This window comes from Callithrix jacchus, chromosome 17 (assembly GCF_049354715.1).
Source record: "Callithrix jacchus isolate 240 chromosome 17, calJac240_pri, whole genome shotgun sequence".
Classification (NCBI taxonomy): domain Eukaryota; kingdom Metazoa; phylum Chordata; class Mammalia; order Primates; family Cebidae; genus Callithrix; species Callithrix jacchus.
Genome location: NC_133518.1, coordinates 76,316,458 through 76,343,789, shown reverse-complemented (window position 1 = coordinate 76,343,789; position 27,332 = coordinate 76,316,458). Strand labels below are relative to the sequence as shown.

The 27,332-nt window shown below is 47.4% G+C and overlaps 1 protein-coding gene across 1 annotated transcript; it reads right to left on the bottom strand.

The window, feature by feature from the left end:
* Positions 1 to 2,730: 2,730 nt before the first annotated feature.
* Positions 2,731 to 27,083, bottom strand: ACVR2B (activin A receptor type 2B). The gene is given in 12 exon segments (XM_078354663.1): positions 2,731 to 2,915; positions 2,918 to 3,035; positions 3,611 to 3,741; positions 3,835 to 3,973; positions 4,728 to 4,842; positions 6,353 to 6,501; positions 6,892 to 7,035; positions 7,613 to 7,756; positions 7,839 to 7,990; positions 8,160 to 8,269; positions 8,640 to 8,847; positions 26,810 to 27,083. Coding segments are annotated over 12 exon segments (1,629 nt in total). The 5' UTR covers positions 26,925 to 27,083; the 3' UTR covers positions 2,731 to 2,811.
* Positions 27,084 to 27,332: the final 249 nt, after the last annotated feature.

Below are 27,332 nucleotides of genomic sequence, written 5' to 3'. Positions count from 1 at the left end.
CACACCATCTGATGGCAAAGCCCCACAGGGACACCACAGTGGCCGAGTGTGGGGTGGGCCTACAGGGAGGCCACCCAGGGAAAAGGCATGCAGGCCTGACCTGTCTGTACCGTGTCCCGACCACAAAGTCCCACACCAGAACCATGGCTCAACCCTTGCTTGGCCAGGTTAGAACTTCTCACAAGAATCAAGCCAGCACCCAAAAGAAAAACCCCCCAGAGGAAGCAAAACCGAACCGAGGCTGGGGTTTAGTGTTCAGGCAGTATCACATCTGACTTCTCCTGCAGTGAATTTGCTACATTTGTTAGTGGTTTGTTTCTTCTGAGGATGAAAAGTAAAGATGCTGGCAGTGCCTGAGGAGAAAGCTGAAGAAATTAGATATGGCACTTTTCAATCAATATTTAAAGCTTCTTAATGAAATAAGTGGAAAAGAAAAGCAACTGCTGTAAGGCCTGTTTTGCCATTAAAAATTATTCCAAGGGAAGAAAATACCACAGCACAAAATCAAACCATTAAAAAAAAAAAAAAAAAAAAGACAACATAGCTTACCAAAACCCTGTTCCTGTAACTACTTGGCCAGCCCACGTTTTGACCCATGAAGCAAAAACTGAGCTCTGAGAGGGAAGCAAATGGGCCTCACACAGCCCCCTGTGCCCCAACACCCAGGAAAGGGCCTGGGGCAGCAAGCCCCAGACCTTGCACAGAGCATGGCAGGTAGATGACTTGGCGTGTACAGTCCCCCCAATACTATGGACTCCAAGACCCGCCAGGGCGAAACCCTTCACTCCCAGACACGCTGCGCTAGACGACTGGCCCGAGCCACGGTGTGCTTCACAGAGTCGCCACACATCTCTTCCAACGTTGCTGCTAATTTGCTGAAGAAGTCAAATCTCAAGTAAAATCACCCCATGCAGGTCTAAGGGCCATCCTTCTACCAAGTTTAAGTGGAGTTACCTGTCATTCTGAACACTGACCGATCACATGTATTACATGTGAAGCTCCCAACAACCCAAGTGGGGGAGGCCTTTTCAGTTCTCACCAGGTCAACCTCTCCCCATGGCCCCCACCTAGCCTACCCTCAGGATGAAGAGATGGACTACTTTTAAATAAAATGATCTAAAGAAACCATTAGGAAAAGCCTTCACAAACAAGACTGATGAATGCCCAGGCTTGGCCCGGACAGCCAACCTACAGCTGATGGCAACTATTTACAAGAGGGCGTTCTCCAACAAAAATGGTAGCACTTCCTAAAAGATGCAAACTTGTTTCTTTTTCTCTATTTCTTTTAAACTTCCTTGTCATAAAAGCCAACTTACATTAAAATATACTCACTACAAGACAACACAACTAACAAAATATATAATAAACCTTACACAGGTAGAAAATTCTGAGGTATTTCTGGTTTGAGGTGATCTGTGGTCGTGAAGTTTTAATTCTTTTACTTTTCAAAATTTAAACCTTGGAAGCCACATAACAAAGCATGTGTATATGTGGATGTGTGTTTTGTTTGAAAAACAAAAAATTAGCATGTTTCATAAATTAAAGAAAAAATCCAATGTTGAAACAGCAGCATTAGGAACATTCACTGACTAGAGCAAAGTATGGCATAATAGAAAAACCGTTTTTTAGAATATGTACCACTTTAAGGGGTCTGGAGAAAATCTTGTCCACAAGCCACAGAAAGGGGACAGTAATGTCACCACCTGGGGTGGAACCAGAACTGCAGGACTCTGGGGTCTCCAGACAGACAGGCCTTGGCAGACTCCACCCAGGAATCCTCTTGCCCTGTCTGTGCGGGGTGACCCCCTGTGGGCATTTCCCTGAACTGCTCCAAGAGGAAACAAAAGTATTTCAGCTTTTCCTTCATCAAGGGTATTTACAGCATTGTGTCTCATGAAGAATGTATTCACTACATTGTGATGATTCTACCCTCACCTAATTTTAAAATTAGGGCAGAAAAAAAATGTTTCATCCTATGCCCAAGGCCAAGTTAGTGAAAAGAAACTGGTCAGGGCCAGCAGATAAGTCAGGGCTGCCCCGAGTCTCAGGCTTTCTCCAAACCCCGCTCTGACTGCTAATGCTCGGCCTCCACAAGGTCCTTCCCCTCGATTCCTGGTTACCTGAGAAGTAGCCTCCATAGCAAAGGATGCTGCTCCAAATGTGCCCGAGTCCAGTGTAGCTCTGTCCCAAACCCTACCCCAGCACTGTCCTCCCCTTCCAACTCCAGTCCAAACCATTCTCATCCCAGTTTTCTTCTCGCTCAGGACAACACCCGTTAGATCCGTGAAAGACGCATCTGCTGTTTCTTAAGCTCACTAAAACAAAATGAAAGGGAGGGTAGGGAAGAGGGAGGGGAGGAGGGCAGAGGGCAGAGGAAACTCCTCTTCTGAGGAAGGTATGTTCTTATGTAACAGTCTTCAAAGGTTCCTCTAGGTAGAGTTTGCAGCATTAGGTTTCCTAAGACAGGAGATGGGTTTCTTTGTGTCACAGATACTGAGACGACGAACAAAGAGAAAGCGGGAAAAATGAATCCCAAGGGACACGAGGTGGCTGAGGCTCTTCAGCACGGCACTGGTTCTGCATTCACAGCTCAGCACCTCAACGCCTGCTGACGTGTCCGCTGTTTGTGATACAGTAGAGCAATACGCTGGTAAAAACTGATCCAATCCAAAAAATAATATTAATAATAATAATTATAATAATTATAATAATAATAATAAAAAGTCAAGGTAAAATAGCAGCTGCATTTTATGTGTTTGTTGGTTTTATGGGATTTCCAAAACAAAACACAACTTTTTTTTCCTTTTTTCTTCAGATCCACTGAGTTTGGACAGACACTCGCGTCCTGGGCTTAGATGCTTGATTCTTTATGGGCAGGTCCACCGTGGTGACAGAGGTCACCAGGGAAACGAGCTAGTGCCGTTGACCGACCTCCGAATCAGGGACACCCGCTCCTCCACACAGCCCGCGGACAAGCGCGCCTCTGCATCATGGTCCCAGCATTCCTCGATGGTCACACAGAGCTGGGCCAGGCCCTGAGCAGCGGAGGAGAGACGGGAAAGACAGCTTTGCTAGGCCCCTTCAATGAGGAAAAGCTTGGGGGACAGTAAACATGACGCTCCCAAGGATCAGGCAGAGCCCACCAGCCCCAACCACAGCAGCAGGTCCACCAGCAGGGGCCTGGGGAAAACTTCAGGAATCAGCATGCCTGCCTTCATGGCAGTCATCTTCCTGGCCTACTGGCTACCCTCCACAGCCCTAGGAAAGGTTCACTGAACCTCAACATACATAGGAGGGAGAAGGAGACATCCAGGCCCCTACTGGGGCAGACATGGCTACTTGCCTGTAAGCACTGATATTCAATCGAAATGTTATTCAAAGCCCAAACCATGCAAGGGCCCAAAAGGCAGCAGTTCAGTCAAAGCAGGGATCTGGAGAAGGAGATCATCCCCCTACCTTACTCCCCACAGCCCCTGGAACACATCCCTAGAATCCAGGGAACGTAGCAGACTTTCTCTGCCCATTCCCACTAGATTTCAGCTTCCTGTTGCATGTGAAGGGTTTTCCCTTCTCCACCCCGCTGCAGAGTCGCCTGCGCTGGGCCCCTTACCGGATGTTTCAACCAGTGATCCTTAATGGTGGGCCTCATCTTCTTGTGCACCACCACCTCCTGCAGCTCCTCCAATGAAGGGTGCTGGCCAATTTCTTCCTCAAAGGGCAGCATGTACTCATCCACAGGTCCTAGGAGTCAGAGAGAGCCTGGCAGGATCACTCCAAGGTCCCACTGCTCTCTATCCCCCAACCTAGAATGCCCAGGGCTGCCATCCTACTTACCATCTGCAGCCTTGCAGCGAGACACCAGCTCCCACAGCACCAGCCCCATGGCATACATGTCAATGCGCAGGAAGGCATCTCTCTGGAAGTTGATGGCTCCCTCGAGCACCTCAGGAGCCATGTACCGTCTCGTACCTACCTATGTGGGGACAGAGGAGGGCGGGGTTTACAGTGACTGGCCATACACATACAGTGACTGGCCACACACAGCTGGGACATGGGAGCTACATCCTCTGTGCACCAGATGGAAGCAAAACAGAGCAATTTGGCAGGTTATCAATGATGGCAAACCTCGATTCACCACATTCACAGCAGTTACAAGAGGTCACAGGACCAACTACACTTGGGTGATGATAATTTTTAAATACCATATCCTGGAGATAATAGTAATCTAAAAATGGAATTGTTACCAAATACAATGATGTGTATTTTATTGAGGTTAAGACCCAAAAACAAAACAAAACAAAAAAAAACAGGGAAGGAGCATACTTAAAAATAAATAATAGTGATTGTTTTAGGAGTGATTTCCTAAATTGAAGTTTTAGTTACTTTTTCCAGGTTCTTTGTTTGAATCCTTAGTACATTTCTTTCTGTTTTATCTCAAGAATTAAAACTAAAAAAGTGAGAGAAACATTAAGATTACGAGCCCTAGTGGTCAAAACCCCAAGGGGAAATCTCTACGTTTCCCAGCTGACTGTCCTGGGGAAGCTACGCTACACCGCCCTCCTGGTCTTGGTTTCTCCACTGGTCAAACAAGAGCATTGTTCTGAGTTCTCAGACAGCTCTGAACACATGCAGTGACCCTTCTCCCTGTACCTCACCAGCTGAGCACAGAAGGGCAAAGCGTCTTCCCGGGGCCTGCCCCTCTCTTCCTGCCCTGTGAGGCCTGTTACCTGTCCGTGGGTATCCCCTGGAGGTTTCCCTGGCTCAAATCGAACAGCCAGGCCAAAGTCAGCCAGCACGGCTGTGAGGTCGCTCTTCAGCAATACATTCTTGCTTTTAAAGTCCCTATGGAGACAAGAGGGCAGAGATAAAGCTGAACTTCAGGATCCAACTCCCACCTTGGTTCCAAAGGTACTAGGGTCTATGCCCTAGAGTCAGCCCCCAGACCAAGTCATGGAGCACAGAGGTGAAGCAGCACAGGCAGGCCACTACTGGAGCCCGCATGGGTGCGAGAATCCCTCTGTGCACCTCAGATGGAGGTGCTGGCTTCCACCAGGGTTGGCAAAGCAATACCTCCCCTAATGGCTGGGCACACCCTGGCCCAGTCCGCACACTATCAAAGGGCAGCCCATGTGTTCTCAGAGCGGTGTGGACAGGCACACTGGCCTAGAATGTGAGTGTTCTGAGAAGAATTTACAGTGTTCGGCATGTGAACGAGAACAGGAATTTAGTATTACCTTTCCTAGGATCCTGCAGAGGCCCCTTAGGGCCCTGAGCTCACCACCACAGTGGAGTGGAACGGGGTGCTGCTGTGTGTACCCAGGTCCACCTCTAATAAGCTAAGCCACTTGTGCTGCTCAATTTCCCCAGTGGCTGCCTCGGCTTTGTGAGGATTCGACCGAGAAGTGTGAATTCTTAGGGCCACGGCTGGCATACTTACTAGGTACTCCTATTAGGTTGAGCCATACAGTGGAGACAACATCCAACCTTTTGAGCTACAAAAACTGCACTTTCATACAGTCAACCTTCTATGTCATTACTGTTACTACCATCAGGGATCCTTCAGCTTTGCATGCTGGAATTTGAGGTTCAGTCCCCTCTCTCACAGTCACAGAACCAGACTCAACTAGCTACAGGACCTTGGCTAAGTCATTCAATTTCTCTGTACTACTGTTCCTTCATCTGTAAGTCACAGCTGAGAAATACAGTACCTGTCTCAATGGGTGGTAATGAAGGTTAAATGAACTGGTATTTCTCAACTATTTAGAGCGCTGCCTGCCACTTAGTAAGCATGACAGTGATAAGCTCATCCAGCGTTTCTTAAAGTATGGTTGGGGACCCCAGAAGAGCTCTGACTCTGTTCCAAAGGAATCTATAAAGTCAAAATTATTTTCATTTACTTGCTTTTTTAAGGCTCATTCTCTTGGGAGTATAAAGAGTTTTCCAGAGACTACATGAGATGTGATGTCATCACTCTGACAGCTAATAGGATGTGTGGATGTGCTCGAATACAGCAAGTATCAATGGACATAATCCACTTATACAAAAGTCCTTTTAAGAGTATACACGGGTCCTAAACTAGAAAATTTCAGAATTACTGAGCCAACTCTCCAACCAAAGTAATGGAATCAGCACTTCATGTGGCCATTAGAGGGCACCAAAAACCAGCTTGGGAGGCCATGCCATCCCCAGGACACAGCAGGAAGGCCAGGTTTGTGCCCAGCTGCCTTGGACAGCAGCAAGCAGAGTAAGTATGTGTAGGAAGTTAAGACATCCCAGACACTGCTCTCGCTCCCACCAACCCTCCCTACAGCTCTGGGCCAAGTGCAGGAAAGGCACCTCCCGACTCAGGTACCTGTGGGCAATAGACGGCTTGTGGCCCTCACCACGGCACCAGGGCACGTCCTCATGCAGGTATGACAGGCCTCGTGACATTGTCTCTGCTACGTGACACAGTTCGTTCCATGTGACGATGTTCCCCTTGAGGTAATCTGTGAGGGAGCCCTGAGAGAAGGCAGCACAGGACTTGAGCAAGGGCTCTGGGTACAGGACAGGATCCAGACCAGCCCTGGCAGGGAAGTCTCAGTGGGCCAATGGCTAGGCTGCATTCCTGGGAGGCTACTACAATTGACATGGAAGACAGATGAGGCCCGGAGGCGGGGAGGGCTAGGGGCTGGGAACCATGCAGCCACTGCTTTTATCAATAAGAACTTATCCCAGGGTGGGAGGTTCCTATCACAGGGGCACCTATGTCCACACCTATGGCAGGGTTAACCTCATCACAGACAGTGCTAATGGGGTCATGGACACCTCCACAGGGCAGGGGTCTTATGGAGAGATACCAAGGGGACATTCCATCTCCTCTCAGAGTGCATTCTGAGGCATGTGGCTCACCTTGTCATGGAAGGCCGTGATGAGCCACAGCTCTACTTCAAGGTTGGAGCCTCGCTTCTCCGCAGCAATGAACTGTAGCAGGTTCTCGTGCTTCATGCCAGGTGTGCTGAAGATCTCCCGTTCACTCTGCCACGACTTCTTGTCCTGAGGTCGGGGGCGAGGGGTTGGGGGGACAGGTGGCTGACTTAGCCCTGCTACAGCCACAGTGCCCTGCAGCAGAAAAGCCATTCCCTATTCCCCATTCCCCAACCCCCATCCTACCAGCTTCAGCATTTGTAAGGGGACCAGGAGAGGACCGGTATTAAGTTAGGCCCCTGAGCATTAGGCCAATAGTGACCCCAAGATGACTTAAGGTAAGGCTAGCACTTTGATTTACAAATCAAAGGTCCACAGATAAGGAGTGACACAGTATCACTCAAGGAATGACAGAGCCAGACCTGGTGTCCAGGGCCTCTGGAAAGAACCTGATATAAAAAACAAAACCCTAGAAACCGGGGTAAATCAAGGTTTTGCAAAGCCCTACCCTAGTCCTATGATAAAATCCCACAGTTGCATGAAACCTACAGACGAGCCAAGTGTAACATGAGTAACTATGCCCAGTAAGGCTCTTTTCTCTCATACCACAAGATAATCGGGGTTTGGATTGCTCCAGGGCAGGAGAGGCTCCAGTTCAAGCTACAGTGGAGGTATAGGACCTGGATGGAGCCCCTCACTCACTCACCTGGAGTGGAAAGATCTTGACAGCTACAAAGTCGTTCATGAGCTGGGCCTTCCAGACACAGCCAAAGCGCCCCCGAGCCTTGATCTCCAGCAGCTGCAGTGGCTTCAGGCCCACCAGAGGGGATGGGGGTGGAGGCCCAGGGTCCTGGGGGAGAGCAAAGCTTAATAAGGTCTGGCCTGTCCTCCCCACCTCTACCCTGCCCTGCCCCAAGCCAGCACTGTCTCACCTCATGGATGTCTACGTGGCCGTAGGGGGGCTTGCGATGCCGGTATATCCAGAAAGCCAGTAGGACAATGAGGGAAAGGCCCCCGACGGGCAGCAGTGAGTAGGCCAGCACCGTTAGCAAGGTGGGGGCTGTCGAGGGTGGCTCGTACGTGACTAGGGGACACACGGAGCCCTGCGTCAAACAGCCCGCCCACCCTCACACCTCCAGAGCCAGACTACAGGGCCCTTTAGGCACTCCCCACCCAACAGAGAAGCCAAGAGCTCCAATCCAAAGAGGCCCAGGTCAGCCGACTCAGGGCCCCACTTCCCACTGCCCTCTCACCTTCTGGGCCCCCAGCCTCTGGCAAATGAGTGAAGCGCTCGTTGCAGAAGTTGCCTTCACAGCAGCAGAAGTACACCTGGGGGTTCTCCTCAGTGGCCACACACTCCTGCCTGGAGGCACAGAATTTTCCATACACCCGTCACCTGGGGGATGCAAGACTCCCCCAGGTCTGCCCCGCCAACCCCTCCTCACAGACAGAGCACCTCGTGGGAAACATCAGAGGGACACTGTGAACCCACCTCCCCTATAGGAGACCCAAAGCCAAGGAGAACAGCCAGGGCTTGACACTCACTGAGACCCCTCCTCAGGGCTGGGACAGGACAAATAGGATACGGAAGGGCGTGGGGCCCTGGCTCCCATCTCAAGAGCCCCTTTCTGGTCCTTCGTCTCCCGCTCAGCGCATCCTGAGACCCAAACGGCCCAGCGGGCAGTGTAAGTGCAGGTGGGCCCAAGAGGAAAGGAGGGGGGAGGACGGGGTACCTATCGTAGCAGTTGAAGTCGTCCAGCCAGCAGCCCTTCTTCACGAGCTCGATGGTGCCAGAGCTGTTGCGCCACGAGGCGTAGCAGTGCAGCCGCTTGTCCTGCTCGCCCTCGCAGTGCTCCAGGCCGCTCTGGTTGGTGCGCTCCAGCTCCCAGTTGGCGTTGTAGTAGATGCACTCCCGTGTCTCAGCCTCCCCACGCCCAGAGCCTGTGCCCCAGAGAAAAGAGAACCACTGAGCGTGCCCCTGGGACCACCACCCAAACCCCGGGTGTCAGGCTACCCTGAGGGAGGAAGACTGGGTAGTGGGTTGGGGTCACCAACACCCCTACACTCGCCCCTGGACACGGACCACCCATTCGTCCAACACCTCTTAATTTATGTGGGCCAGCCAGCACCAGCCCCCATCTCATTCTGCACCCCATCGCAGCTGCCCCTAGGCCTAAGCAAAAGGGAGGAGGCAGGAAACCAAATGCCACAGAAGGATGGATAATCAGCTAGACAGACAGAGGCAACATGCACATAAAGGGCAACAACACCTGAGGCTCCTTGGAGCGGGTGAGCATTACTTCATGGCTGCAGCAGAAACTGATGAAGGGGTCCTTAAAACCCTAGTGCACATCAGAATCACTGTATGTTGGAGCTGTCGGGGAGGGGATACATATTGCCAGGCCCAATCCAGAACTATCTCAATGGGAATGGGGGCACAATATGTTCTTTTAACCACCCCTGTCCGTCTCAGGTGATTGTGATACAGATCTCAGGGACCACTTGGGAAAATGCAAAGGGGAGCTGCTTCCTGCTGCTCCTGTCTCTGTCCCCTTCTCACCACAGTGTTCCAGGGAAATCATGCCAGTGGGTCCTCCACAACTCCCCACCCATACTGAATGGGAAGCAAGGACCCTCCACGCGTCCTTTCCAAACCCAACAACCCCACCTGGTACGCGGCAGGCTGGAGAACATAAGGAATGAGGCCTGCATGTGCAGGGTAAGCCTCCCACAGTCACCAAGGGGAATATGTGCCTCGGGCAGAAAAGGGCTAGCTGGTGGCCCAACCTACAATCATGGATCATTCTCCTGCTGGGCTCCTGGTGACCCCAGCGCACTCCTCATCACTGCTGAACCCCTTCTACCTGCTGCAGGAAGTGCCATCCAGGTGCACAGCCACTTCAACCCCCACCTGCCCATTCAAACAGTTTCCTTCAAACTTGGTTTCGAACATTCCCCAAATCCATCTTCCTCACCATCCCCTACAAAACAATCTCCAGTCCCCGCCCCACCTACCCCTACGACCCCCAGGAACCACACAGCCCTGAGATGGAAAAGAGTATGGAGATGCCAAAGGAGGTTTGGTTCTGTCTGAGAGCTCTGCCATCACTCCTTTATAGGCCGCCCACAATAGAGGGAGGTGATGGTGTTTACAACCTCACTGCCAGAACCCCATGCAGACACCCGACAGGGAACTAGCACTGAGCATGCAGCCACCCTGTCCACACTTCTTGGGCCCACTGTAAGCCAGTGACCTGGCACCACCCCTGGTTGGTCTTCTCCTACCACTATTTCTGTCCCAGGAAGGACAGAGGGGTGAGGGTCAATCCCACCAGCCAGCCAGCCCACCGGCAGCCAAGAGCCCTACTTCACCATCAGCCTGAAAGGCTGACTGTAGTGGCAAGATCACGGATCCTGCCCTGACCCTGGGGGAGACAAAGCACCTGAATACTAGCGTAGCCCAAGGACATCTTCACTCTCCTCTCCACCCGCACTGCTGGCCTTCATGAGGAAAGAGCATGATTTCCCAGGGTATACCCCAGGGAGAAGGACACTGACTGGTTGTCAGGTGAAAGAAGCCCCCCAACAGGAGCGGCCATTCCCCTATCAAACCCAGCCCCTTTCGGCATCTCCCTGCAGTGACAGGATGCTTCTTCCAGGTGCAGGAGCAAGCAACGAATCTCAAGGATCCAGGTAGCACCCAAGGTCCGAAATATCCCCCAGTCAGAATGGTAGTGCCCAGCCACAGCTCTGGCCATCCTGCACCGTACGGCCTAGGCTCTGACACTTGCGAAAGGAAAACACACGGCCTCCTGACCAGTCAGTCAGCTGGGACTCAGCCTCTTCCAAAGAAAGGGCCTCAGGGTCCACAGAGAGGCTTACAAAGATACACACTGGCTTCCCCAGCCAGGCCCTTCATCAAGCATGTGGCTTTAAGGTTTAGGGGGAGAACCCGAGAGGGTGGAGTGGAGGTAGCAGACCAAAGGGAGAGCAAGCACACCAGGGCCAGGTCTGAGGCTTGCACCTACGATGCCCCTGTCTGCCTGTAGCAGCATCCAATGGCAGGGTTTTTCAAAGCACCCTGTCCAGAGGCCACAGGGCCCCCCCCTCCCCAGGCTGGGCCCCACTGCATCCTCGGCAGCAGTTCTAGTGGGGTCCGTGGAGGCCTGAGACTTGTGGGGCCAGCCGTGAAGCTGCACTGCAGACAGGGGAGCTGGGCACTCCCCTACCTTCCTCCCCTCACTGCAGCCATACCATAATGTCATACCCTCGAATGAGCTGGGCTTCTAGGCCTAGCGTAAGTCATAAGTTACCAGCTCTGGCTGTAACGTTCCCCACCTTTCTCTGGATTTCAGCTCTTCCCTCTCCCCTGAGACCAGGCAAGCTCTCTACTTCCACTGGCCCTTGTGCTTCCCTGTCGCCTAACTTAACCACCCTTGACTAATGGCCTGTTGTTGCTTAAAGAAACATTTCAGACATCCAAAAAGTGTACCATAACCAAAAAGGATAACATAATCAAAACTTATCTCCAAGAGGAAATAACACAACAAACACTTGTATGAGAAATAAAACATTATACATGTACTCGACAACTGCTTTCTAAATGTCAGGTTTCTCCACAAGCCTGGAAAGCTGACCAAGGCAGGACCTTTGCTGTCCTACATGGCAGAATCATTCCAAACAGATCACAAATGGATGGACAGACAGACAGACAGAAGGGTGTAGGTATCAGGGCTAGAGCTGGATTTTGAAAGAAGGGACAAGGAGGGATGGCCTCAGCCTGCAACCCAAGCCCTAGGTCCTCAAAGAGTTTCCATCTCCATTCAGACAAGCAGCAAGCCCGCCTGCTGAGCTAGGAGTCCAAACAAGGAGGCCAACAGAGCCACCTCCTCTCTCCAAGCCGATAAGGCAGAGACCACCCTTTTGCCACTACCATGGGCAGGACCCAAGTGAAGAGGCTGAAAGTTCCAAATCTCAAAGGACCCAAGGGTTCAAGATGTCACCTGGGCCAGGCACGGTGGTTCACGCCTGTAATTCCAGCACTTTGGAAGGCCGAGGTGGGCAGATCACCTGAGGTCAGGAGTTCAAGACCAGCCTCGCCAATGTAGTGAAACCTAGTCTCTACTAAAAATATAAAAATGAGTCAGGTGTGGTGGCGGGTGCCTGTAGTCCCAGCTACTCAGGAGGCTGAGACAGGAGAACTGTTTGAACCCAGGAGGCAGAGGTTGCGGTGAGCCGAGATCATGCCATTGCACTCCAGCCTGGGCGACAAGAGCGAGACTCCATCTCAAAAAAACAAAAAGATGTCACCTGACCACCATCTGACCAGATCCTCCTACAGACAACCCAGAGAAAAATGGCAGCCATGAGTCTGCCAGACTTCAAGTCCTACGCAAGCTACCTAACCAATCTGTGAAAGGGGTAATGACAGCACCTACATCCGAGGGTAGCTGCAGGAACTAAATGAGTTAATGCACTTTAAGAGTGGTTAGAACAATGCCTGGCACACTTGGCTATTACATTAGAGCCACACCTGCCCCCTACTGCCTATGACAATTCCTCGTAACACAAGTCTCCAGTATGACCCCCAGCCCATCAAGTCACACCATGCCTACAAGAGCTTTGTGTTCAGAGCCCTATGTGCCATTCCATGGCCTCCCTCACCACAGGGCTCTGCTGCCAGCTGCAGACCCAGGGGCCTCCCCTATTCCTCTCTTTCCCAGACTCTGCTTCTTTACACACTCAGCTATTAATAGCTCCTGGCAATACTCCAACCACAGGCCACCTCCACCTTCTAACATACAGATTCCCGCCCACACCGAGGAAGCCAGGGCATCCACACACAGGGGGCTCCCCCCGACCCCAGCCCACTCGCCTAACCTGGAAGGAGGGGAAGCCATGCTCCCTGGAAGGGGGTGCTTGTGGTACCCCTGTAGGCCTGCTGCCTCATAGCCCTGAAGTGAGTGAGCATGCCACCCAAACGCCAGGTCGAGGAGCTTGCTGCATCCCTGAGTCGCAGCCATACCAACTGCTGGCCTCCAAAGGAAGCTGGTATACAAGAGGCAGTGCCCCTGACGGGCAGTCCCTATGCTCCAAGGGGCCTGATCCCAGTGAAAAGAAAGCACCCGGTGCTCCCCAAACCTGGCAGGATGCCACTCCCAGATACACACAAACACAAGCGCACACACACACACACACACACACACACGCAGTGCATGCACACACACAGTACATGTAGGCTACACTCAGAACCAACATTCCCAGTAGCAGAACCTAAACTGGCTAGCTGTGATGCTCGAAGACAGGCACCAGGAGGTCAAACACTGGGAAGTTCACTTTCCTGTGAAGCAGCTCAGTCCAGCTGGCCTTGGATATACCCACTGTGTCCTGGGGAGAAAAGGGGAAAATCTCACCAGGGTCCTGCCTCTGAGGGGCTCAAAATGCAATGAGGAGAGAAAGGAGAGGAGATGCTTTAGAGGTGCAGCGTCCATACCCACCTCCCCTGGAGTCCCTGAGCTCTTCACCTGGGTGTCCCGAGTCCAGCCAGTATCTCCTAGAGGAACTGTGACCCCAGCAGCCAGCAGAACCACTGCACAGTTGGCTCCTGGAAGCACCTTCGCAGCTGCCTACTCCAGGGAGCAGGTGCCCAGCCCTACCTTGTGGGCACTGTAGTGGTGAGGAATGCCACTCACCACTGCATCTACTTAGGTCTGCTTCTGCCAGCACTGAGGCAAACCCTCCCAGAAGCCTCCATGACCAAGAGGAGGACAAGTCAGAATGTCTCAGGAGGGCCAGTGTTCTCCCTCTGGTGTCCAGCCTTCACATCTGCCCAGAGAGGAGAGGCAGCTCTCCCTGTAGACAGCACCCCTCGAAAGGCAGCCCTGAGTCTGCTCAGCCGCCTTTGTTGCCCTAGTAGGTCCCTCCATAAGACCCAAGGAGGGCCAAGAGCAGTGATTCATCCATGTTATGATTCCACACCCGCCCAGTTCCACAAAGCAGCATCTGCACCACCTCCCCAGGACCAGAGTAAGGCCAGGCAGGGTATAGAGATGGAGGCAATCTGAAGAGACTGAAGGGGCCAGGGAGGAAGGCTAGAGTGTATGACAGACACTAACACACACACACACATGCATGCATGTTGTGGAATGGCACATACAGTAGGGGAGGGAAAAACCCAAAATATTCCAACATTGTGTCTTTGCATCTGCCTGAGAGAATAAATGACTGCTTGTTTCTAGCAGCCGAATACAATCTCTAATACATTTGCTTTTTCTCCTTCATCCATATATTTGGAAGCCATCCAGGTTGGCCCACATTTATTTAACACTTACACATCCCAGGCCCTATACTAAGCATTCTGCAAATAATAAGTAAGAACTCATGATAACCTTGAGGAGGCCCTCATTTTATAAAAACTGAGGCACTAAGAGACTTACCCAAGTCATTTATTAAGAGTTAAAATCGGGTTTCAAACCCAGGCAGCCTGTCTCCGGAGGGTATGTTCTTTACACACTACTGCCTCTCCTGCGGCTCTCAAGTGCACTGACTTCAGAAGCAGTCCATTAGATAACCTCGCGTAACTTTAAGTGTCCACTCACCTACCAGACTCTTAACCAACGCCCTCACGAATTCCTTTTTTACGTTCTTGGGTGTGCGCTCATGTGTGAGTGTGTCTTCACTAGGTCACAACATCATCAACAGACCACTGTTAAACGGTTCTCCAAAATGGAGGCGCCCATCTAAGTTCCCAACAGAAGACAGCCCCGCCTGGGGTTCAGCTGCTGAGTGTGAGATGGTACACAATTCCGATCTGTATTTCCCTGGTTACTTGTGAGCATGACCATCTTCCTGTGACTATTAACATTTCCTTCTAAGGACTGCCTGTGTGTCCCTTTTCCCACTTTTCTACTGGATTGCTTTTCCTTTGAGTTGCAGGAATTATTTGATATATTCTTGGTAAGAAAACTTTTTTTTTTTACTGTATAGTAACCCTCTTTATTTGTAATGCTCTTTGTCAAAAAGTCCATTTTATCTAATGCTAACATAGCTTTATGACATTTCATGTGGTTAATATTTGGGAAAACTCTCTTCTCCAACTGAAATCTTTCTCTCTTCCCTCTCCTTAATTCTATCTCACACTGTCTTTTAATTAGAGTGCAGTCCCGTTACATGTATGATTACTGGTTATGTTTAAATCTGATTTTTCTCTACTGCTACCTCTGTTTAGATTATATTTTAAAATTTCGTATTTTAGTCATTTTTGAAGTTATACGTCTCCTTCCTATTCCATTGTAAGCTAGGCCTATAAACTTTAATGGGTACATTTACGCTAAAAGCCTAAATCAACATCTCCACCATCCCTCATTGGAACTTAAATATTTTAAACTCTAATGACTCTTCCAACGTACATCTAATTTAACATATTGCTTGTGTTCAGTATTTAATGTCATTGTTCTCACTACCCAGCTCCCAATTCAGACATTATTTGTGTCTATATTTTCTAAGCGTCCATACAGTCATCAGCTTGTCTGCTCAGTCGTCTCTCCCTGTATCTCTGTCCTTTCTGAGATTACTGTGCTTACTGGGAAAAAACATGCTTCAGTAGCAATTTCTTGGTGGAGAAGCCTTTGTTGCTTTTCTCAAAATGGTTTTTCTTCCTTCCTGAGTGGCAATTTAGATGAACATAAAATTTTAGATTGATGAGTTATTTTATCTCAGCTCTCTGAAAATATTATTCCATTATTTTCTAGCTTCCACTACTGTTGCTGAAGTCTGCTATTCATTTGACTTTGTAGATATTCTGTTTTTCTCTCTGGCTGCTTTCTCTCTTTGCAGTTTCACTACAAAATATGTGTCTAAGTATATATTTAAATGTACAGTACTTGGAGTTTGCCATGCCTTTCGTCTTCTCTTTACAGTTTCACTACAAGGTATGCATCTAAGTAAGTATTTAAATCATACTGCTTAGGGTTCACTATGCCTTTAGAGTCTAATGATTTGTGTCTTTTGTCAATTCTGACAAATTCTTGGCTATTAGCAGCTTGAATATTACATCTTCATAGTCTATGATTCTGAAATTCCTATTACAAGCATATCAGACCTTCTCATTCTGTCCAGTCTCTTAACCCTCCTTTCGTGTTTTCCAATTCTGTGTCTAAACACCATTATAGATAATTCCTGAAGGTCAACTTGCAATTCACTAATCCTCTCTTTAGCTATGTCTAATCTGTTGTTTAGTTCTTCTACTCAATTTATAAATTCAATTATCTATTTTTTCATTTCCAGAAATTCTTTTTTTTTAAGTCTTCCTGGTCAATTTTGGTACTTCTGTACTTTGGCATACTTCCAAATCCCTCTCAGAATTCTGTAATTTAACTTCTTGAAAGTCTGCTTCTGTCATTTGTTATTTCTGACTTTACTCATGGTACTCTTTCCTCATGTGACTTTAGAATTTTGAATACTGAGCTTATTTTCAGTGGAGCCTTTTCTGTTGGAATACTTTGAGGCCAGGTTTAAAGGGGCAACCTTTCTTTTTTTTTTTTTTTCTTTTAAATTTATATATATATATATATATATATATATATATTTTTTTTTTTTTTAATGAAAGAAAGAAAGAGAAAGAGAAAAGGGGGATAGAGAACAGGAGTCTTGCTCTATTGCCCGGGCTGGAATGCAATCTAAAAGTAGGTATTTAAAACCTCTTTTATGCCAATAATTGTGCTTAACAGCAGAGACAGGAAGGAATAAAGAAAGAAAATAACAACCAACCAATATTTCATTTAAATCTGTGAAATGTGCAAGTGCTGAAGAGTGATTTGCTTCCATTTATGTGGTCACTTTCAAAATAGATGTAATGTGATACTAAAAAAAATGTATGTTCTGTGGACCTGGGGTGAAGAATTCTATAAATATTCACTGAGTTTACTTGTTCCAGGTCTGAGTTCAAATCATTGATGTCCCTGTTAACTTTCTATCTCATTGATCTGTCGAATATTAACAATGTGGTGTCAAAGTCTCCCGCTGTTATTGTGCGGGAGTCCAAGTTTCTTTATAAGCCATTGAAAACTTGTCTTATGTATCTGGGTGCCCCTATATTGGGTGCATATATATTTATGATCATTGACTCCTATTGTTGCATTGATCCTTTTATCATTATGTAATGTCCTTCTTTGTTTCTTTTAGTCTTTGTTACGATTAAAGTCTATTTTGTCAGAGACGAAAGTTACAACTCCTGTTTTTTCTCTCTCTCCATTTGATTGGTGAGTCCTCCCCAACCTTTTGTTTTGAGTCTTTGTGTGTCCTTGCTTATGAGATGAATCTGGATACAGAGTGTCGATGTGTTTTGACTTTTTATTCAGTTTGTGTGTCTATGTCTTTGATTGGGGCGTTTAATCCATTTAAATTTAGGATTAATATTGATATTTGTGAGTTTAATATTGTCATTTAATGCTAGCTGACTATTTTGCCCATTAGTTGATATAGATTCTTCATTATGGAGATACTCTTTACATTTTGGTAAGTTTTGGGGATGACTGATACTGATTGTTCCTTTCTGTGTGTAGTGCTTCTTTCAGAAGCTCTTGTAAAGCAGGCCTAGTGGTGATGAAATCTCTGAGTGCTTGCTTGTTCGCAAAAAAATTTATTTTTCCTTCATTTATAAGGCTTAGTTTGGATGGCTATGAGATTCTGGGTTGAAAATTCTTTTCTTTGAGGATATTGAATACTGACCCCCCACTCTCTTCTAGTTTGTAGGGTTTCTGCTGAGAGATCTGCTGTAAGTCTGATAGGCTTCCCTTTATGGGTAACCTGACCTTTCTCTCTAGCTGCCCTTAAAATTTTCTCCTTTATTTCAAGGAGAATCTAACAATTCTTGGGGTTGCTCTACTTGAGGAATATCTTTGTGGTGTTCTCTGTATTACCTGGAGTTGAGTGTTGTCCTGCCTTACTAGGTTAGGAAAGTTTTCCTGAAGAATATCCTAAAGAATATTTTCCAGCTTGGATTCATTCTCTTCATGACATTCAGGTACTCCTATCAAACGTAAATTAGGTCTTTTCACATAGTCGCATATTTCTTGGAGACTTTGCTCATTCCTTTTTACTTTTTCCTCTCTAATCTTGTCTTTTCGTTTCATTTCATTAAGTTGGTCTTCGACCGCTGATATCCTTTCTTCTGCTTGATCAATTCGACTGTTAAAACCTGTGCATAGTTTAAAGGGGCAATCTTTCAAAGGTAACATATTTTTGGCTTATGCCAAACTCCCTAGCACATCAACTATTTGGAACCACTTTAATCTCTCAATTTACCAGAGAACAGGACGGTATAAACCCCAAACTCATGTGAGCACAGGCCTATGGTTATAAATCCTCAGGGGAAACTACCCCCACCCCAACCCCCACCTAGTCCCAGACAATTTCATTATTTAGTCTCCTTTTCAGCAAAGAATGTTTCTTCTAGCCCACATTTTCACTGAAGGTATAACCCCACAGAAATCTGAGGCCATGCAAAGGCCTCAGTCTCAATTCCACATCTTGTCTCCTATTGTCCATACTGCTACTAAACCCGTATCTCTAAATTATAAAGACAGGCAAAGTCCCCAGAGAATCAGCAGTTTCAGCCAGGGAAGGCATACAGCTCTACTTTCCAGCCCCTTCATGCCCTTACTTCTTACACATGCAGCTACATATGTGCATTTTAAAAGGGGGTTTCTTATCATTTTTCTGTTTATTATACTTTTTCCAGCATTTCTGTATACTTTGCACGAGGATTTTCCACTGTTTTGTTCACTACAAATGCCAGAAATGTAAGTCCAGGAGCACCTTCCAAGGTGACAGGAGGAGCTCCATCTGCCTTCAGAAGTCCCACCTAGGAACGAGGAACCAAGCCAGGTCACCTCAAGTCACTTCCAACTTGGACTTGGTAAACAAGGCCCTGGCACCATCCTCCCACAGCTCTGAAATACATGCCTTTTCCAGGACCCGTCATTCCTGGAGAACACTGGAAGGAGAGCGTCCAGGTAAAGGGCAAGGATTACATACAAACATTTTTTTTTGCTGCCTCCTGTAGTCCCACTAAACCCACAGTAAAGTATTTTACGGCATAAACTTATAAGAACAAAGAGAACAGAAGAGAACTACAGAAATGACATTTCAAAGCTGGAAAGCATTATTAACACAAATGGTAACTGATCACACAGACTCCTAAGCTTGTTCTGGATAAAGCAGAAAAGCAACGTAACTTCCCCACAGAACCCTTCGAAACTCAGCAATTTGTGGCACCAGATGCCTCTGAAGGAATGGGGTAAAGGTGAGTCTGAAGACAGAAGAGTTAGTTGGTAAGGTGCAGTCAGATCCTCAGATCCCAGCACCACTCATCATGGTTGCCCCTCCCCAACCCAGCAGAGATTATGTTTATTTTCTAAAGAAAATTAAACAGAGTCTCTTCGACAAAAGGAGCAGGCAAATCTGAGGACACAGGTATCCCACTGAAACAAGAGGAATACACAAAAATACACCAAATACAGAATCCCTAGTTCTCATCCCCCTGACTTCCAGGATGTTGGCAACCAGGCCTGCACCCTCCAACAGAAAACAGAGGATATTTCTCAGGGGAATCCAACTAATTTCCCAAACAGCCCAATCCCATCACCCTAGATTAAGCCAGCTCCACCCACGGATGGAGTTTTTAATCAGTATTCAGGTCCATCTTTAAGTATTTATTAAGAATTTTTACATCAGGCCAGGCATGGTGGCTCATGCCCATAATCCTAGCATTTTGGGAGGCTAAGGAGGGCAGACTGCTTGAGTTCAGGAGTTTGAGACCAGCCTGGGCAACATGGTGAGACCTCATCTCTACAAAAATACAAAAAATTATCCAGGTGTGGCGGTTTGCACCTGTGGTCCCAGCTACTTCAAAGGCTGAGATGGGAAGATCACTTAAGCCAGGGTGGGTGGCGGGCAGAGGCTGCAGTGAGCTGAGATCATGCCACTGCACTCCAGACTGGGTGACAGAGCAAGACCCTGTCTTTAAAATAATAATTTTCACATCATAAGTTTATTAGGAATATTAGCTGCATTTATCTCAGCTGGTCTGTGTACCCTTGATTGTTTTCTTCTCAACTGAAGAATTCTCTTTTATTCCATGTCTCCTTTTTTTGGACACAAGGTCTTACTGTCACCTAGGCTGGAATGCAGTGACTCAATCACAGCTCACTGCAGCCTCAAACTCTTGAGCTCAAACAATCCTCCCACCTCAGCCTCGCAAGTAGCCATCACATCTGGCTATTTTTTTTTGTAGAGATGGGGGTCTCATTATTGTCTCAAACTCTGGGCTCCAGTAATCCTCCCCACTTGGCCTCCCAAAATACTGGGATTACAGGCATGAGCCACTGCATTCGGCCTATCTGTCTCCTTTGTTAGCCTGAAAGTCATAATCTACCCTTTGGTTACCCTCGAGATGATAGCATGCCTTATCAAAATTCAGTATTACTTGATAGTTCCACTCTCTTCCTGGACATTGTAAGAACCTTTAGAACAATGTAAATTCATTTCCACCCCACTCTCACATATAACACTGTTGCCACACATTTTTGTTTTTGTGGTATTTCAAACTCAGTAACACATTTTCACAATAAATGCCTGAAAATTTATCATTTTCATTGCTCTTCATTCCTCACTTCATCTCTGACATTCCATCTGGATTTATCTTCCTTCCGTCTGAAGAACAGCCCATTCCTTGACATGTTCATTCTTTTTTAAGAAATTCTGTTTTAAAATTGACACATAATAACTGTACATATTTGCGGCATACAATATGATTTGATACATGTATACACTGTGTAATGATCAAATCAGGGTAATTAGCAAATCTATCACCATTTATCATTTCTTTGTGGTAAGAACATTCCAAACCCTCTCTTCTGGCTATTTTGAACTATACCTTACCTTCTTCTAACTACAGTCACCCTACAGTGCAACAGACCAGAACTTATTCCTAAATTTTAAGTGTAACTTGGTACATTTTGACCACCTGCTCCCCATCTGACCTCCCACCTGCCTCTGGTAACCACTATTCTACCCTCTATTTCTATGAGAGCTACCTTTATAGATTCCACACATGAGTGAGATCATGTGGTATTTGTCTTTCTGTGTCTGGCTTATTTCACTTAACATGATGACACCTTTATTCTGGAAAGATAGTTTCACTTGATACAGAAGTTTAGGTTGACAACTGTGTCTTCTGGCACCTAAGCTATCATTCTATTGTCTTTGGGATTCCACTGTTTCTACTGAGAAGTCAGCTCTCAGTAAAACTATAGACAGTAATGCCTTTTTATCTCTAGCTGCTTTCAACATTCTCTCTCTGTCTTTGGTTTCCAGAATTTTTACTGTGATGGAAATAGATGTGGATTTTTAAATTTTATTATCTTACCTGAGATTTACAGGATTTCTTGAATCTGTGACTTTATGTCTTTCATTCATTTTAGAAAGTTCCCAGCTATTATCTTTTCTGCCTCATTCTCTCTCCTTTACTTCTGTGGCTGTGATTTCATGAATCTTAGACCTTCTCACTTCTTCCTCTATGTGTTTCTCTTTCTTCTGTATTATCCATCTTTCTGCCTGTCCACGGTTCAGTTTATATTTTCTTCTGATCTATCATCCAATTCACTAATTCTCTATCCAGTTTCATCTAATTCCGTGATAAAATTATTCACTGATTTATTAATTTCTGTTATCATGCAGAACAATTCTTTAACAGATCTTTTGGTTTATAGTTTTCAGCTATCCACTGAAATTCCCACTCTCATTTGCTTGACCACAGTGGACACTATTTTTAAATATGTATGTGGCAACTCCAATGTGTAGGTCCCCCAGGTCAGCATCAACTGTCATGTTTCTGTTGGCTATTTAAAATTACCAGCCAGTCATTGTATTTGCAAAACTGTAAAGCTAATTTGAGGCCTAGGATGATATAAATCCTCCAGAAAGAATTAACATTTCTAAAAGTACCATTAATCCCAGAAAATGTATTTTTTAATTTTTTTGTTTTTGAGATGAGTTCTTACCATATTGTCCAGGCTAGTCTTGAACTCCTGAGCTCAACTGATCTGCCCGGCCTCAGTCTCCCAAGTAGCTGGGATTATAGGTGTGCGCCACCACACCCAGTGTCCCAGAGTATTTCAAATTAAGGGTCTGTCACATATGGGTCCCCCTCATTCCTATATCTTTGGGATATCAAGCCCAAAGAAGTGATTAACTCTGCCCATCCTTTGCTTAGAACTCCAATTCCTGCCTTCCTAGCCCCACAAAGCTATCAAATGCAATGATCAACGTCTCAGTTGCCCCCTGACTAAAAACAGACCCAGTTACCAAAATCATCACCCGAGACCTCTGTTCTCATGCATACTGGCCTGGTACGCCTTCAGTATCTTCTTAACTATATAATGCCTTCAACCAGAGAAGTTTTATTTTTTCCAGTTTCTCCAGTTACCCTCAGAAAGGGATTTGATCCTGATTATCAGAAAAGGGCACCTCCATAACTACTTTTTACCCAGATTTTAGACATATTTTCAGGATCAGAGCATGCCCAAAGGCAAGGGAACGTGCACACATACACAGAAATTAAGCCCACCAGTGCAGATAAGACTGCCCATTCAAAGTGTTAAGCAAGAGCAAAAGAAACACTACGGTAAAGCCCCAAAAAAGTAACTTCCATTCCAAAATGTCTCTCAAGAGGAAAAGAGAATTCACTTTCAACCAAACTTTACTGTTTCAGACAGTAACAGACTACACTGAGTCCCACCAAAATTCATAGGTTGAGGCCCTAACCCCCAATGTGACTACTGGGTTGGTGCAAATGTAACTGCAGGTCTTGCCATTAATATATTTACAGATAGGGCCTTTAAGGAGGTAATTAAGGCTAACTGAGGTCATAAGGGTGGGCCTTCAGTCCAACAGGACTGGCATCTTTGCAAAAAGAGATGCCTGGAGTGGATACACACAGCGAAAAGGACAGAGTGAGAAGGCTACCATGTGCCAGCCAAGGACAGAGCAATCACTGGAAACCAATCCGGCCAGCACCTTCATCTTTAACTTCTAGCCTCCAGAACTGTAAGAAAAGAAACTTCTGTTGTTTAAGCCACCCAGTCTATGGTATCCGTTATGGCAACCTGAGCAGACTAAGTCACAAACAGTGCACATCATACATAAAATGTGGAAAAGCTGACTGGAGTATCATTTGTACTAGAAACAGTTCCATAAACTTGAGCATCATCTAAATCCAATAGCAGGGCCTGCAAGCGGACTTACATAAAGAATCCCAACATAACGGTAAAGAGCAGCCAGCGAGCTGAAGAACAAGACTGGGAAGCAAGGGCTTTGGAGAACAAGTCACCCCAAACTGTCATCCCTACATCTTCTGCCAATTGTGACAGAGTTCTACAGGGAACAAGGCATACACTCGGCCAGGAACAAAAACTCACCAGAGTTCCTTCAGTCATGAAAAGCTTCTCACCAGACTCTACAATATTTTGCGACAGGTTTCTCCAACATCCCCACCATCATTATCACCACATATGAAATCAGTTTTGCCAAATGCACTGGGCTCGCCAGTAGTGCCCTGTTACCAAGAGCTCTTCGGCAATCTTCAGCAAGCGCCTTAGTCTCTTCAGAGTCTGCAGGCAGCATGGAGCATCGTAAGTGAACACACATAAACACACATATGCACTTCCATCCCAAACCCAGACCAGCACATCCTGGCTGGTCCACTGATACCTCCGTCATCAGCACACTACCCAGGAGACTCTCAGGCACAAGGTAGGAGACACAGGCCCTAGAAGCTGTCTCCAGGTCTCCTCATAATCAAGCCAGTGGAACTGAGCCCTTTCCCTGTCAGGGCACCCTTCATGAAGCCAGGCTATTTCCAATCTCTGTAATTAAGCATTTCACAGAACCAAATGCCATATCACCCAGCTTCTACCCCCACTGCCATCACTTGGGTAGCCTCAATCAATAAATAAATCAAACCATTTTTCAGCATCTACTAAAACTAATATACATGTCTTATGACCCAGAAATTATTTTTTCATTTATCCTTGAGAAACAGTACGCAAACATTCTACACAATCACAAAGTCCATCAATAAAAACTAGATAAAATGTGGTCTATATTTTTAAACTTTAGAATATTATATAGTTATTTAAAAGATACATATGTATCAGAAAGTTTGCCAAAACAAATCTCCGAGTTAAAAAAGCCATGACGTGCAACAAAGATTAAAGTCACAAACAGGGTGAGGAAAAGATGGACACAAAGCAGTTTATTCTATAAGGTTCTATTCATACCAACCACAGAAACAGACAAAACTACTTTATGCTATTAGAAGTCAGAATAGTAGTTAACCTTAGCAATGTGAGTAGGGACTGAAATGGAACCAAACAGGACTCGCTGGGGATGGGGGAGCTAGAAAATTTCAGATTCTTGAATTGGATGCTGCCTACACTGGTGTATTCAGTTGTGAAAATGCTTCTCAGCTGTCACGGTAACTACTTGTACATTTTTCTGCATATATTTTATACTTCAATTAAATGCTTGAATACCATTTTAGGTGGAAAAAAGCCTCTATTTCTATAAGTACTTTATAGATGCACACACAAGTGAAAACGTCTGGAAGAATATACCTCAACCTTAAAATGGTTACCTTTGGAGGGGGCCTCAGGTGGGGAACAGAGGTGATAAAGGAGGCCCTGCTTTTATCTGTAACATCTAAATTCCTGCAATATAATGTAGGTATATTACTTGTTTAAAAATTTAAAAAACTTTTAAAAATGAGAAAATTAGGACTAAAGTGACCTCTACTCCCACAACTACACCCCAGGGCGGCTGACCTCTCAGTGATGGGAGGTTTGGATGCAGCTTCTCAGGGTAGGGGAGACAGGACTGCTTTGCCTGCGCTCTCCTTCTCCTCCCACACTGACTTGCAGGTCTCACCCTCAGGCAAGGAACTAGCCGGGTGGGAAGAGAAACCGGAATTCATCTCTCTAACCCTTCTGCTCCTCTAGCTTCCAAGCCCCAGAGCTCCTTGGCTGTCAGAGTGGAACTGAAATAGTCAGCAGAGGCACACATGCAAAGAGCATGAGCTTGCCTCACGAAACACCTCAGCTCCAGGCCAGAGGGAGCCTTGATTCACTACATCCCCAGCACACAGAGAAGCTGGACGTCTTATATGAGCCCTGGGCCACAGGGCTCCCCTCTAACCCAACATCAAACTTCAGTGAGAAGGAAATCTCCAAAAAGTGCATGAAGTAAGAGTTCTTAAACCATGGCTGCCAGCCCGGGCTGGGAAAACTCACGCGTGCCTTCTCAAACAGCGGACGCATCGTAACCCATTTGGAGGTGGAGAGGGAGGACGGCTGTCAATGACACTGGACATTCATTCTAAGGCATTGTCCTCATACCTGAAAACACTGTGCACCACTGCACAAGCCAGAAGGAAAAAACATCCTGGCATCAACACTCCAGAGAGTCAGCTTCCAAGTTAGTCTCCTGTTTTAATTGGTTCAGGTCTGCGAGGCCACAGGGACCCCCCCCCCCTCCTCAGATGGACAGATAACAGCTGGTCTAGTCCCATCCTCCGAAACGTTCAGGCACAAACCTGGGAAGCAGCCTCCTCCATTCTCCAGCCAAGGGCTTGGGTTTCTAACCAGCCTTCCTTTTCCTTCTCCAGAACTAATTTTAGCCTCCTCGGCTGTCAGAGTGGAGCTGAAATAGTCGGCAGAGGAACACATGCAAAGAGCATGAGCTTCCCTCACGAAACACCTCAGCTCAGCCCAGAAACTCGTCAGAGAGAAGCCCCATTGTCCAGCAGGTCAGACCCCTGAAGAAAACATTCCCCTGGGAAGAGGGCCTCACATTTACGCAGTGGAGCAGGCTTCCTTTCCACACCCGCTTCCAGAGGTCACGTGTCCATGAATGAAAACACCCAGTTGGAGCTGCCAGTCCCGGAAAGAATCTGAAAAAGGCACATGCATGTGTACAGCAAGCCTAGAATAACCAGGGGAAAGCATGGGGCTCTCCAAAGGCGGGAAGCCATTATTGGTCCTGGGTCGGGAGGAGGCATGGCTGACGCCTAACAATCCCAGCCTGCGTTATCCATTGATGTCCAGTACCTACCATCGTCTTAGTGAGAGACACCACTGACCAACGTCATAAACAGGGTCAGAAGAAGGCAGCAGCATTTCCACAACCAGAAAACCTGGGCATCCAGGAACAGTATCCCCAGGGCCACAAGGAAGAGGCACCTCTAGGGCTAGGATGGACCCGTAAGTCTGGTGGAGAGCGAAAGACCAAAGAAGGAAGCCCAGAACAAGGGGGTGGGTGTCTGTTTTGGAACACAAAGTTGGTGACAGAATAGGAGGGAAGGAAGAGAAAGAATTCTGAGGAGGAAATAAAGTCCTCTTCGTAAAGACTCCAAAGACAGATGGAAGTAAGAAGTCTGAACCCCAGCAAGCACTTTGTAGAGCACTTGGAAACCGGGGCTTTGAAAATGCCTCCTCCACCTAACAGCCCAGTTTGTAATCACTTCCCAGTACAGCAAACTGTGTCTCACTGAGTTCAAGATGAGAGAGACATAGTCCCACAGAAAGCGCTCCCTAGCCAAGCTCAGACCAGGCCAGGGGAGGAGTAGAAAATAAACATGGGGGCAGCCACAGGGGGCTGCCAGCCTGCCAAGCCCAACAGATAGGCCTCCACAGATACCAACCGCTCCACCGGCACCTCCAGTGCTGGCCGCCGGTCTAAGCAGCACTGCCCACACCTCCCCAGGTCCACAGGAGGAAGGCTGGCCCTGCCCTCAGATTCCCATCTGGCCACCACACCCTGAGGAGAGGGGAGAGACTTGCACCCATACCTTTGGGGAGAGGCTGCCCACCTGCCCTGGTGTCCCCAGCCTGGGGACTCCAGGCCCACAGCCGCTGCGGCTCCCCGGAGTGCCACACTGCAGGCCCGCTCAGGGGAAAAGGCATGCCCACGGCCTCCTACAACCCCTGTGCTCCGCTAGGCAGACAGGGCTAGCCTCAGCTCCTAAGGCTCCCAGGTGAGCAGAGAGGCGGTGCTAGGCAGGCAGAGTCGCCAGCAACAGGAACTTCCTGACATTCTGCATGTACAGGAGGAAGAAGCTGAATGCCAGCCTTAAGGCAACGGTCAGAGGCGAGTGGGCGGGTGCGGGCAGGCAGGCTGCCCAGCCACCCACAGCCTCCGCCTCCCTGAAACCCGAACCACTTCTGGGAAAACTCAAGGACGCCAGGATTCTCCTCAGTAGCAAGCTGTACACCAGAACCACTAATTTTGAACCGAACTGTCACGTGCTGAGTAGATTTCAACTAAGCAGGAATCTCCTAGGCTTTGAGGAGACCTAACCTCCAACCCTGAAT